General features: G+C 37.2%; 3 protein-coding genes across 3 annotated transcripts; all 3 read right to left on the bottom strand.

Moving 5' to 3' along the window:
* Nucleotides 1-746: 746 nt before the first annotated feature.
* On the bottom strand, nt 747-5219 carry LOC141586190 (serine/arginine-rich splicing factor RS31-like). Its single transcript, XM_074407337.1, has 6 exons — nt 5116-5219; nt 4867-4980; nt 2773-2885; nt 2175-2401; nt 1803-2075; nt 747-1020 (listed from the first exon to the last, which is right to left on the bottom strand). Exons 2-6 carry the CDS (start codon nt 4970-4972, stop codon nt 990-992), a joined length of 750 nt encoding a protein of 249 aa, XP_074263438.1. The 5' UTR covers nt 4973-4980; nt 5116-5219; the 3' UTR covers nt 747-989.
* A 1548-nt stretch (nt 5220-6767) lies between these two features.
* Nucleotides 6768-9103, bottom strand: LOC141586191 (pentatricopeptide repeat-containing protein At5g08510). The gene is made up of 2 exons (XM_074407338.1): nt 7826-9103; nt 6768-7408 (listed from the first exon to the last, which is right to left on the bottom strand). Exons 1-2 carry the CDS (start codon nt 8750-8752, stop codon nt 6806-6808), a joined length of 1530 nt encoding a protein of 509 aa, XP_074263439.1. The 5' UTR covers nt 8753-9103; the 3' UTR covers nt 6768-6805.
* Nucleotides 9104-9664: 561 nt separating this feature from the next.
* Nucleotides 9665-13066, bottom strand: LOC141586192 (ras-related protein RABA3-like). The gene is made up of 2 exons (XM_074407339.1): nt 12616-13066; nt 9665-10327 (listed from the first exon to the last, which is right to left on the bottom strand). The coding sequence occupies exons 1-2, from the start codon at nt 12858-12860 to the stop codon at nt 9877-9879; spliced, it is 696 nt and encodes a 231-aa protein (XP_074263440.1). The 5' UTR covers nt 12861-13066; the 3' UTR covers nt 9665-9876.
* Nucleotides 13067-14519: the final 1453 nt, after the last annotated feature.

Genomic DNA, 14519 nt, shown 5'->3' on the forward strand with positions numbered 1-14519 from the left:
TAATGGGCCGTAAAAAGAAACTTCAATTTAGATGTTTTTATAATTAAAATATATAAGGTTAGCCAATATATAAATATTTTCGTTATATTTTAATCTTTATAGTTTACATATTATTTTAGTGTTCCACATCTCTATAAAATTGATACAATTTTCTTTGAAAATGTCTTTTTTTAAAAGTAAAAGTAAAAGATTTAAATAGTAAATGGGCATAATGGTCCGGCCCACGGGATTTAATTGTTGTCCATATCCGCTCATTTAACTTGGCGGGCTGGGCTTGGCCCGCCCTCTTAATTTTTCGTGTAAAAAATACTCCGTATTTGTCCAAGCCCACATAATAAGCGGGTTGGATGGGACAGGCCTAATGGGCGGGATGACCCATGAACAACTATAGCAACAACGTACATTCATACCCTCTTTCCCGAGAATCAAATTCAAGTTATTAAGCTGGTAAAAACTTGGTCTACTTGGCTGACTGGTCGCTCGATCACAGGCCTTGGATTGGCAGCAACATTTTTCTCCTTCAGTTCGTTTCATGAATGAGAGAGTTCGTTTGTTTTGTTTTAGTCTGCTTATTTATGTGAATATAAATTGTGCCTTTACATAAGGTTGTTCATTTAGCTGAGTAATCCTAGCCAACTCGAACCCAAAACATTGGCAAGTCTATATCATAAAACTAATGAGTTCGAGAATAATCTCCCGTTCTCTTTTGAGTAACCACTTAGGGGGAACAAACTAGCAGATGCAAATGCGCAAGACTATGAGTTCATCAATACAAAGTATCAAACAGATATATTTGATTATAGAACAGGGGCTCTTCACGGAAAAGTGACATTCGATAATAACAAAGGAAATATTATCGTGTATTAATCTGGAGATGAACTCACTCATTTCCACAAACATTTCCTAAAACTTCCGATTATCATACACTACGCACTGAACACAATAACAGATTTGTGATGAGCAACCGCCACTCCAAAACTTCTCAAACTTCAAGTTCTTGACCTCCTGATAGGTGATCGACTGCAATAAGAAAATACAATCATCAAATTAACCGTTTTCAGAGATACCCCTATATCCTATTGATATTATCACTTTGGCTTTGGTTGTCAGCTGAAGTTGACTTTAATCATTCAATTTTTCAGATCAACGTAGAGAGCGATTCAAAATTTATCAATGTCTCCTATTTTCATACTATCGTTTTGAAGGAAGTTATCTATAGTCTGTTATGAGAAAAAATAAGGTTAAAGTTTGATCCATTTAACTAGACCTGGCAAACAGATTAGGTCGTGTCGAGTTCGCGTTCGTGTCACATTTAAACGGGTCACGAACCTTTCAACCCAAACCCGACCCAATTAAATTTTGTGTCGTGTTCGTGTCGACCCACTTACATAAATGGGTCATCAAGCCTCAACCCTAACCCGTTAATTTCGTGTCGGGTTCGTGTCGTGTTTTCGTGTTTTGTCTATATTTGGAAAGTGTAAGTATATTTATGCGATGGAAAATCAAGAAAATTTAGGATTAATTTAGTAAATAGGTCATTCGTGTCGGGTTCGTGTTTAGCGAGCTCAACCCAAACCCGACCCAATTAAACCTCGTGTCGTGTTCGTGTCGACCCACTTATATAAATGGGTCATTAAGGCTCAACCCAAACCCATTAATTTTGTGTCGGGTTCGTGTCGTGTTTTCGTGTCGTGTCATTGTTTGCCGCCTCTACATTTAACCACCAAAGTCAAGGAGAATAACGAAAAAGGGATGGAAGGAGTAAATGAATTGAAAAGAAAATGTAATGGTCAGAGATAAACCTGCGAATACGGCCATAAACAGGACTATGTCGTCTGTCATAAGCGGGACGATCATATCTATCATAGACTGGGCTGCGAGGGCGTCCATAGTCAGGACTTGGTCTTCTGCGACCATAGTCAGGACTTGGTCTGCTTCGACCATAAAGTGGACTAGGAGACCGTCTGTAAGGACTCCTGCCATAACTTCCTCTTACAGGGCTACGTTCTCTCTCGTCTCTTTCGTCATCATCACGAAGAGCATATTCAACTGAAATTACCCTGTCCTGCAGCTTGCTGAAAATTTGAGTCAGCAGTAAGGTAACTGTCAAATCGAGAACATGAAGAATCTAATTAGTAATTACATTGATTAGAAGTGTGATCTGCAGCACCGACCTCATGTTTGTACTCTCCAGAGCTTTAATTGCATCTTCCAGAGTTTCCAACTGCACAAATGCAAAGTTCCTTCGAATTCTGACATTTAGAACCTTGCCATGAGGTTCAAAGTGTCTCTCCAAATCGCGCGCACGTGTTCTAATTGGGTCAAAGTTTATCACAAACAAGGTTTTAGTAGGTCTCTGTCTTGATCCCTTGGGCGCATCACGAGCTCGATCCCTTTCACCCTGTACCAAACGGACAGCTTTACATATCACAGGGAAGAAATAGTAACAACAAGTCAACCACCGCTACTAACACTCAACTAGTCAGAGAAATGTATTAGAGAAACCAAAATGGGAAGACAAAAGGCGTCACTCGGAAACAATATAGATAAAATATTAAAATGCAACGTAGGCTACTACATGCCGTTAGACGTCTAGAACAAAAAGGAAAACACAAGGCACAGCTAGCAAAATAGATCACACTGTACGAGGTGGTTACTATAATCCAGGAAAATCAAATGCTATGAATGCAACAGAAATAAGCTGTAGATCTGTTATCAAAAGAGGAGCTGTAGATTTGGTTTCAAAGAGTTACTCAGGATAGTAGTACTTACCCTAGCCCACTCCACCGACAGCTTACGCCGGTCATAACCAAATGGATATCTGTCAAGCTTACGAACGGCATCCTCAGCGTCACGCTCATCTTCATAGTAAACAAAAGCATACCCTACATAAAAGATAGATTAAATTAGTAGATAGTATATCATAAGAATAGTAAGCACTACAGCTGCAGCTTAGGAGTTCTATCAGCCAAATTACAATTTTTTCCCTGACAATAACCAAAAAAATGTACAACACCTGAGAACGGCTGATGCACTCAAGGATGTACAATTGTAGCATGAAGTCTAAATCAAGGTTGGCACATAAAATTCTAAACCAAAGTCTCAATTCTGTCAGTGTGAAGCATGCTTCTGCCTTTCATACAGCACGCTTTCAGGATAAGAAGACATGGCAGGACAAAAATCATTGAGCCGCAATGATGGAAGGTAGAGTGCATGGCATGGTGATTTGATTAATCCAAGGATGAGCATTCTGGTAAAAAAGACAACTCTAGGCCTCTAGCAGTGTAGAATGAAAGATTGATGATCAATTGAATGCAATGCAGTAAGTTTCCATCTGATGCGTGGAAAGCAGACAAGCAGGAAGAAGGCCTTTCTTAATACTTAAATATATCAGTTGTGGAATCCATATGGAAGCTCAGGTTCCTGCGTCAAAAGAAACTCTTAATATGGCGAATTTCTCGAAACATGTTGCATTCTTGTGTTTGTGAATCCCACTAAGACCAAGATGTCATCAGTGCCACACTACCATGGTAGTTTCTATTTTGTTCACCAACAGAAAGGACAAAAAAATGAGACACGAAAACAAAAATGACAGCATCATGGTCAATGACATAATGTCATATGGTAATTGGCAACAGAAAAACAATAGGGCGACCCACATTCTGAAACTGTACTACCCTTTATGATTATTACACTCTATTGAGAGGCTAAAACAATTCATAGATCCGCTGAACAACTACACAGTGTGACAGTGAGCATGCAACGTATCATAGATTGAAAAAACACGCTCATGGACAGGCTCACTAATGCACTATGCAACAGCCAAAAACACGCAAGGCATGCGTACTTTTTGTATGATGCACACCTAACCAGGCACACTACAATTCAATTCCATATTTTTACTTCTAAATCCTTATTACATCATTTTTTTCCCCATTAAACCTGCCATTTACTTCCAAACGTTAACCTTCTTTAAAATCCATAGGGTTATAACCCTACAATTTTATATTGGAAGTTACAAATTTCTCTGCAAAATAAAAAGGCCCAGTATTTATGGATGCACACCGTCACCTTCCGCTACACAGGCAGCATAGACAAAGGTCATCATCATCTTGATGCCACTCATGGCTTTCTAAACTAAGCAGCATAAACACGATTTAGGAGTAGTTAATGGGGAGCATTAAATTACTCGAGTTCTTTAAGAGTTAATCTTTCCGTTTCAATCCTTTGTTTACTTTTTTTATTCTTTGTAGAGTATGGTATACAAATGATTGGGACGGATATAGTATTAACTACTAAGGTGCCTCAACTTCTATTAAAGAGAATGAGTGGCTTCTGAACTACAATATTTGTTAGCGTTTTTACAAAAACCACTACCTCTAAGCGTGCAACTAGCCATACACGATAGGTAAGCAATTGACTGACTACCATAGCACACATAATGTTTCCGCAACGACCAAAAGGCGCACAAAACTCAGAATTCAGCTTGCCTCTAAGCATGCACCTACTCATACACGACAGATAAACAATTAACTGACTACCACCGTAGACATACTGTTTCTACAACGACCAAAAGGCGCACTAAACTCAGCACTCAGCTTTAGAAATCACACTAACAGACTATAATCGCATACCTCATGTCGGAATCATTAACGATACAACGACGACACAAACCATAAGTTATAACATACACGCTAATCAAACATCATATTCAACAATTCAACAAAGATTCAAACTCGAATTCCTCAAAAACACACCAATCGCTAATTTTATAAATCATGCTACAAATTTCACAACATTCCTTTCAAATTTTCAACAATCATGGAATCTTGCTACAAAAAATAAAGACAAAATTGAAAGAATTACCAGATTTCATGTCAACGCGCTCAACGACGCCGTATTTGGAGAAAAGACGCTCAAGATCGACTTGTCGAGTATCATACCCAAAGTTTCCGACGAACACAGGCCTCATATTTTCACCTGAAATTACAAATTATCGTTAATTTGCAATATTCATAATCGAGCAATAATAATAGTAATAAAATTGATCGAAACATAAAAATTACTCATATGATATGATATAATCAAACATAAATTGGAAGGAAATTAGATTACGTTGAATTGAATTCGACGAGAGGATCGAGGAAGTTACGATTTTGATGAAGAATCGAGAAACCCTAACTAATTGATTTTGTTTTGCGGAGGAAAATAACGGATTATATAAAATATTTGGGTGTTTTGATTTTTACAGTTTTTACAGTGTCCTAAAAAAGGCTTAATTAAAGGTTTTACTGTTTTAGGGCTAACGCTACGCGCCAAATGTAATGTACTGGACCATGGACATAAAAAGAGTGTGGCTTCAATAAGGAATAGAGCTGGTTAGGGATGTCATTGGGGCGGGGCGGTGGTGGATATAGGTTTCCCCCGTACCCGTACCCGCCAAGAAATTCTCAAACCCGTATCCGCCTCACCACCCATGGTAGGTAAAAGTTTCTATACCCGTCCCCGCCCTGTCGGGAGAAAATCTAGACCCGTACCCGCCCCATTTACCCACCAACCAACTATGTCATACTTTTTTCGGTACTTTTTTGGATAAAATGTAGTTTAATCACTATGAATTTTCTGAAAATTTAATTTTTATATTTCTACTTTAATATTTTCTATAAAATTTAATAAAGAACATTATAAAAAGTCATAACAAAATACATATTTTTTAAATAATTGGCGGGTAAGCGGGTATTAGGTGGGTATGGCGTAAAACCCATCCCCGCCCCACCAACCATGGCGGGTGGAATTTTTGTACCCGTACCCGCCCCACTACTCGCGAAAGCTTTACCCATACCCGCCCCAACTGGGGCGGGTGCGGGGCGGTACCCGCTTTTACCCGCCCCACTGACATCCCTAGGGCTGGTCAAAGATAATGGCTGACCCAGCCCACTCGTAACCGGCTCGCCACACGGGTCAATATTGGCTTGGCACGGTCGACTCCAACTTGCCCTATATCTCGAGTCGTGCCCGTGTTGGCGTGTTTGGCAAATCCTACCCAGCCCTGGTTAGGCCAACCTCAATTCTAACCCTCACTTAGCCGCCCTTAAGCCTGCCCCTGGCCCACCCCCTAAGCGGTCTCAACCCCGCTCGGGCTGGTTTCGAGTTGAGCTTGAATTGGCCAGGCCCGCTTAGACTCCTCACCCTCTCCGGACTTGTTTTGGGCTGAGCTTGAATTGGCCAGGCCCGCTTAGACTCATGCTGATGATGATGTGGAGTAACAAAAGCTGGAAATTGAGGGAGTGGTTTAAGTTATAAGCTTGATTGAGGATGAGATTGCTAGTGGTTTAAGGAACATGAACATTAACATTAAAACATTGTATTATCACAAAGGGGAATTCTTTCTTCATAATTATAATGATGATCAGAGGAGGAGGAGGGAATGCGAGAGCAAAACCCGAAAAGGAGGAAGTCCTTCTTGTTGATGCTCAGGATAATGCTACTGCTGTCTGCTACTGCTGATTCTGCCGCAACCCATGCGTCTCTGGTTTAAACTCTTACAGTACCAATTACCTTCAGTACGCTTTACTGAGTAAGACCTTGACACAGTCATTAAAAAAAAAAAAGAGGAACTTCTGCCCAATTTCCATGCTATCAAGTATTCAGGGGTTTGTTTACTTCAAGGTGCACTGAATAGTGGCTGCAAGTTCCCCGTTATTAGAAAAACAAAAAATAAAATGTACATTTGTGTTTCAAGTGTCTGTGAATGCAAAACAAAACACTTGAAGAAAAATGCAGTATGGCGCGTGCAATAGTCAAGTCATGCAGTAGTTTCAATTTCGGAATCAAAATTATTTTCATCTACAGAAGCTCTCATATTGCTATAAACATATTCTAGAGCAGCATATATCTCACTGAATCTTGGATGAGATTTATCTTCTACAATGAATTTGTGAATAACACCCGACTCTTCGATACTACTGTAACCAGCTGCTTTTGGGACTTGGCTTCCCTTCATCATTTTTCTCGTCCGAGAAACTCCATCCCAATCATTCTTCGAAGCATAGATATTAGAAAGAATAACGTAGTTCCCCGAGTTCCATGGCTCAAGCCTGAAGAGGGCCTCTGCTGCTTTCTCTGCAAACTCAATGTTCCGATGGAAACTGCAGGCCCCCAAAAGGGTACCCCATATCACAGCATCTGGCTTCATCGGCATATTTTGTACCAAGTTATACGCTTCATTGAGCTTTCCTGCTCGTCCAAGAAGATCAACCATACAACCATAATGTTCTAACTTTGGGATGATTTTGAATTTAGTTTCCATCAGTTCAAATATTTCTTTGCCTTCCCCGATTTTGCCACCGTGTGTGCAAGCTAGAAGAGCTGCAACAAATGTTATCGCATCTGGCACCATCTTTTCTCTCTGCAACCGCAAAATCAAATGTTATGGAAAACTTGCTCACAAACTTTAAAAAGAAGGAATATTTACTGACTCGGAATGTTTTTTTGGTGTTGACCAAGAGTATCCCCTACCGACGAGAGCTGGGGCAATCTTCTTCGAGGTACTGAAGACAATTGAATGGGTTGACCCCTCCCAAGTTTGGCTTTTTCATTCACAAGAGTCAGGAATCGAACCCCTGAGCACTTGTTTAAGAGATGAGAGCTTTTACCACTCACATCAGCCAACTTTGGTTACTGACTCGGAATGTAGGAGTGTTTTAATCGGACATGTAGTCAAAGTGAATTGTCGAAGTAACACATGTTAGGGTAGTAAACACAAAACTCTCTTCATCAAAATTGCCTTGTAGACGGAAAAAGGCAAGAAGCCGCTCACACTTACCAACAATTGATGGAACAATTTGAGAGCTTTTTCATACTTTCCATGAGTAGCCAAACCCATGATCATTGTATTCCAAGAACACAAATTCTTCCTGCCGCGAATCTCATCAAATAACAGCATTGCTACATCAAGCTTACCACACTTCGCATACATCTCCAACAACGCATTGCTAACAAACAAATTCTCGATATACCCATTTACCCTCGCGTACCCTTCAATCCTCTCCCCAATCTCTAATGCACCAAGATTAGCACAAGCTGGAAGAACACTAGTTAAACTCACTTCATTAGGCATAAACCCTCCAACCTTCTCCATCGACAAAAACGTATTCAATGCATTCACATACTGTCCATTCTGTGAATACCCTGACACCATTGTCGTCCAAGATACCACAGTCTTCGAAGGCATTAACTCAAACAACGTCCTCGCTTCCTCCATTTTCCCACGTCGCGCATACCCTGCAATCATAGCATTCCATACAGGAACAGCCTTGTACTGCAATTGATCAAACTGTACACGAGCAAACTCCACCAAACCCAATTTAGCATACATATCAACTAATGCAGTAACCGCAATAACATCGTCTTTAAAACCCGATACCACAAAATGTCCATGGACAATCTTACCAAGACGAGCAGACGAGAGCGCGGCGCATACTGAGAAAATGTAGGTGAAAGTAAGGGGATCAGGGAAGCAGCTTTGTTTAAACATTTGGGTATAAAGGGAGAAACAATGGTGTTGAGGTCCATGAGAAGCATATGCTTTAATAAGCTTGTTGTATAAAGAAGATGTTGGTTGGGGAATAAGGTCGAACAATTGGCGTGCATAAGGAATGTTGGGAATTTCAAGCAGTTTTGTAATGAGGATATTAGTGTCGACTGTACCATTCCTAAGGGAAAATGCATGGACTTGTTTTAGTTGGTTCATAACAAAGATGGTCTACGTTACAGACTTGTTTCGGCTGTCGGCTGGTTCACAGCGTAAAACCGTCTTATTCTACAATTGTGATCTTCTTATTCTACAATTGTGGCTAGTAGCGGAGTTAGGGGAGGGCTAAAAGGGGTGTTTGTCCTCATTGGAGAATAGAAATTCCGAGAGTTTTTTGAATTTTTTGAGTTTACCTTGTACTGTTTCAATTCTGGCTCCGAGACCATGTCATCTATGTATAATTTAGACACGCCTTTCTATTATTTCAAGATTATTATGACTCGAAACTCATATGATGAGTTTCTTTAATTAAGATTCCTTTCATTTAGATTTGGTAATTTGATTAGTGACGAATTTGCAGACAACGTAATTGTTCTTTTATATACATGTTTTACTCAATCATGTTAACATGCGTTATTGGTGACGACAAAATAATCGCCATCAATCAAGCAAGTCCAACTTAGAAAAAGCAGGGCTTAGCTCCTCTTCTCACTAAGTTTAGTAATACTAGTAATTATACCTAATAATTTGGACACCAAAAGTACCAACCATTTGTTAATTATGAACAATTTCATTTCATCATAAGTGTGTACCCAATCCCTAAAGATATGGATCATTATTGCCACCCACTTTGCTATCTTTAAGCAACATCATTAACTACACTCACACATAACACATGGGATTATGAGAGTGACACCTTGTTTTCTCCTTAATCTTGTACCTAATTTCTTATCCACCAACAATGGCCAAACCATGCCATTATTAGCCATCAATTATTTTCCTTAATTAATATAATCATGTCGCGACTGCAACTGTCAATGAACGTAGTTGATAAAGTTGATCATGAGAGATGTTACTCATAATCTGTTTACATAACAAAGAAATATTCGTGTAAATAGTGAGAGATTAACATTCTCGAAAAAATATCTAAATTAGTAAACAATAGTCAAATACCATATGTACAAAAGCATATCATTTATGCATATCAATGTGTGACAAATTGACATTGATTGAATTTTTTTTACCTCAAGCAATTGTCTAAAATCAACAACTTTACTTGAATCACATCCCAATAGTACCACACTACACCCTCATTCACATTTTCCTTAACTTGAATACAATGATCAACAAGAGCAATTAGGTTGTTTCTTCATCTCACTAATTTCAAGATCCGACGCGCTAATTACATCGATTTTTGAACCCGTTAACGCATTCGGCTCATGCCCATTCAATTTACCATTATTACCCAAGGTTTTCTTAGAAGCCACGCTGTATATTTCTTCAAGTACCCTTAAGAATGCACTTTCCACATTATCACCACTTAATGCCGACGCCTCTGAGAAAAATAACCCTTGCTCTTGTGCAAACTCTACCGCATGCTCAGTTGTGACCGCCCTTTTCTCGGCTAAATCGGCCTTATTGCCGATTAGCATGATTACAATTGAGTTATCGGCGTGAGCTCGGAGCTCGTCTACCCATCTTGCTACATGATCAAATGTTTGCCTCTTGGTTATGTCATATACTACCACTGCCCCTAGTGCTCCTCTGTAGTATGCACTTGTTACTGCTCTGTACCTGAGATACCCAAAATATAAATAAGACATCATAAATCATAAATTATCTACTCTTTTGAGTCCTTTTCATTTTCCAAGGCAAGACATATTTTAGATATGTTCGTCTCAGTATACTATGTCATCGTACATAATAGGAATAAATATAATAGTTGGACCTCAACCTGAGATGATTTATCATGGTATCAGAGTCAGCATGACCAAAGGTTACGGGTTCGAATCCTGACAACTCCAATAACTCATGAGAATTATTCATTACTCTCCAAGAAAAAAAAAATCACTACCCACTACAACCGGTTACTACGAGTCTATGACACAGTCAGTACGATTCACAAGCTCCCTTTAAAGATTCAAAGGTGACAGGAGCACAATATCTCCGTCTTAACTAGAAGCTTCCTTTAAAGATTCAAAGGTGACATGAACACAATATCACCGTCTTAACCAGTAAACTAATGCATTTTTGGTATTGGTTGAGTAGTCTACTTTATTGCATATACTCCCAAATCAAAGAATGAGGAGAATTTGCCTCAAATCTTTTGGAGGCACAATATCTTCTTTAAGTCACCTTACCTACTCAGTTGGTACTCTTATTCCAATATTTGTCCTAACCATCTTGGATCAGAGAACTAATTAATGCATCTATAAACAAGTAATTAAGATTAAACTACTCCATTATTAAAGCAGGGCATAAAATCAGAAATCCCATCTACCACTAATTAAATTAATCTTATCTTATTCTAATTCCCAAAATCTCTTATGCAACTATCGTCGCCCTATACAACAGTCGCACACAAAGACCAACTAATGCGCATTACTAAGAGTTAATGTATTATACAACTGGTTGTATATACAACTTATTCAGTGTTGTAGAGCTTTGTTACAAAGTTGTCGAGCTCTATTAACAAAATTATCGAGTTATGATACAAAATTGTTGAGCTTAACAAAATAATTATTAAGCTTAATAACTTTGTAAAATAGCTCAATAACTTGTAAAATAACTCAACAACTTTGTGTGAGAGCTCGATAACTTTGACGCGGTTGTACATACCTCTTATACAACCAGTTGTAAGATAGTATTTGTGCATTACTAACTGCGTATATAGTTTGATTCGTTTCACGCTGAGGACCGTCTTAAATTAAAAATGGTATAGACCAGGTTGTATGTACTGATATGGTATAACATCAAATTACAATATTAAAGGGATATATTACTAAATTAGTACTGTCTGCCACAATAATGCATTTATGCAACCTGATCCAACAGAATTGTACACAAACCAATCTGTAATTTATTATTTGTTTCTACATTTTAATGCAACTATTAAATTTCAGTTATACATTGGATGCCTTTTATGAAAAAGAACCATACTGGATACCCTAGACGGTTTCAGACGTGTCATCTGACCTCAAATCATTTACGCACTAAGGCGCCGATGTTGTTCTAGGCCTTTTATGTAAAACAAGATGTGTGACAGATTTATAATAAGGTGTACTCTGAAAATGTCACATAACCATATTCCAAACAAAAGTGTAAGAATTAAATGAGAATTATTGGTGAAAGCACATGGAAATATGAAACTAAATATTGTCATCAACCACACAGTTATGGTACACCACACTGTTTTGTACGTTTATATTTCTGTCCATAATTGACGTTTGCTTTTAAATCGATTTTTTTCTGTCGACCATAAGTACAGATAATTTACATTTACTTTTAAATCGATTTTTCAGATAAATTATGTTTTTTTAGTAAATAAGGCGCAGTATCAGTACAATATAAAAGAGGGGCTCTTATATATTTCCCGTTTACTTGTGCCTAAAACGTAATTTGAACCCAACCCATACCCGACACGAAATTTTAAATCGATAATTTTAGCTAAAGTATGTAAATAGGCGTTTCCCATTTTGAACATACTATTTCACTTAGTCGTGCCAAAAATTTTGGAATAATCCAACCCGTATCCAATCCAAACCAACATTTAATCAGCCTCGTATCGAGACAATAATTCTTGTCTTCTTTACCTTTAGCACCGTATGATATAGCGTCTTTTACTACAAATATTGTAGGAAAGGCCAAATTCCGCAAACAGTACAAACGTGACAATAAATTGTTGTTATTCTCATTTGTCATTTTTAGTGGGTAACCAACTTTTTATAATTTATCTAGTTAGGGTTTTTCAAATTTTCTGACCACTTGTTTATATTATATTATACTCGATACAAAAATAAATGATTGAAACGGAGGAAGTTGCAGAAAGAAAGTATGCGAAAAAAGAAAGAAAGAAGAAAAACCTTTCTTGACCAGCGGTATCCCAGATCTGTGCCTTGATGACTTTGGACTGAATATTAAGGGTACGAGTTTGGAATTCGACACCAATGGTTGACTTAGAATCGAAAGAGAATTCATTCTTAGCGAACCGCGAAAGTAACTGAGACTTGCCAACGGCAGAATCTCCGATGACTACAACCTTATAAACATAATCTATTCTCATCTCTTTTACTCCTTCTCCTTCATATCCATTCATTTCTTTGTTCATCTTTCTTGTTTTTAATTTGTTTAAGGGAAATTTTGTAGGGAAAGAGATATAGAAAGATGAGGAAGTAGAAAACTTAAGGGGAAAGAGAATAGGCAGTCTTGTGAAAAAGTATGAGAAGAAAAAAGAGAGAATGGAAAGTAGTTTTGAAAGTAGTTTTGAGTCATTCCCCAACTAGTCCACTACCTTATTTAATGTTGAACCTTGTTATGTTTAAACTTGTACAATGTTGGACCTATAATCATGATTGATGAGTATTGAGTAATAAATTTTGTAGGTATATTGACCTTGTTGGAGTGTGTCATTGTAAACCTAATTAGAGGTGGTCATGGACTCATGGCCGACTCGGGGCTAGGCGGGTTGGGCTTGGTCAACTCTGTACCATGGCGGGTAGGTTATAGACTTAGGCTTTGTTTGGTAGGAGTAGATTAGATTTATAATAGTGGATAACGTTAGCAGAATACAGTTGGCAGATTTAGTAGCAGGTTTGACTATCAAATTAAATTAGCAGAATTAAGAAAGAGGGTTTAGTAATATTATAGGATAATTAGAATGAATTCGTGAATAAACTAAATATGCTAATATAATATGCTGCTATTAGCAGCGTATTCAATAATAGTAGATTTCGGTTAATATGCTACCAGAATACGTCATTTACCAAACACTTGAAAATAGTAGATTGATAAGTCAATCTACTAATACGTCGGAATTTACTAATTCCACTCAATATGTTATTTTATAAAACAGAGTCTTAAAGAGATGCTGACGCTTAACCTATCTTTGATGAGCGGCTTGGTTTTGTTTTCTTTTTTTTTTCTCCAAAACAAAGGTTTGGGGCAGATTGGTTCATGATTATGAACTCTCAACTAGCCAAGTAGATCATCAGGCAACTACGGTCTGGAGGCGAAGCACCTCTACATCTAATTAAAGCTATATAAAGAATTAAATAAACTATTGAACTATTTATAGCGGCTTATTTAATATTTTGTTATTACTTATACTAGTTTTCAACCCGTGCAATTTTGCACGAGTTTATTTTTAAGAACATTGATATAATGATAAACATTTAAAAAATGTTAACCAAAATACATGAATATTTTATACTCTATTTCTTTGTTTCTCCTTCTAGCGTTTAAAGTAATTTTTTGAGATTTTATTATTATTTTTCATTATTCATAAAAAAATATTATGTTATTTTATTTGGTAATAGTTATACTTCATGAGAATCAAATGATAGTTTTATTTTTTAGAATTAGAAAATATTTAAATCTGGTAATTGTATGCTTAAAAAATTATTTAAGATTGACATAATTTCTCCGTAAATTTTTATAGCTATTAATTTTTAAGTCCTTATTCTATTAATTTTAATTTGTTCAATTTTTGGGAACATTGTATTTATATTTTATATTATATTATTTACTTAATATTCGTAAAGTTGTAAAATTGTAAAATTAAAGAAATAAGAGTCATTATACAAACATATTAACTTATCATATTATTTTTTGGGTGCGTATAACTTATCTATTTTAAACACGATAAATCTGTAATGAAAAATAAATTAATTCACTAACTGACAAATGAGGCCCACGATTTATTTTATGGGAAAAAACAAAAAAAGAAAAAGAAAACTGCATAAGATGACGTGGATCAATGTGGATGCAT

Source organism: Silene latifolia, chromosome 6 (assembly GCF_048544455.1).
Source record: "Silene latifolia isolate original U9 population chromosome 6, ASM4854445v1, whole genome shotgun sequence".
In the NCBI taxonomy this organism is placed as follows: Eukaryota; Viridiplantae; Streptophyta; class Magnoliopsida; order Caryophyllales; family Caryophyllaceae; genus Silene; species Silene latifolia.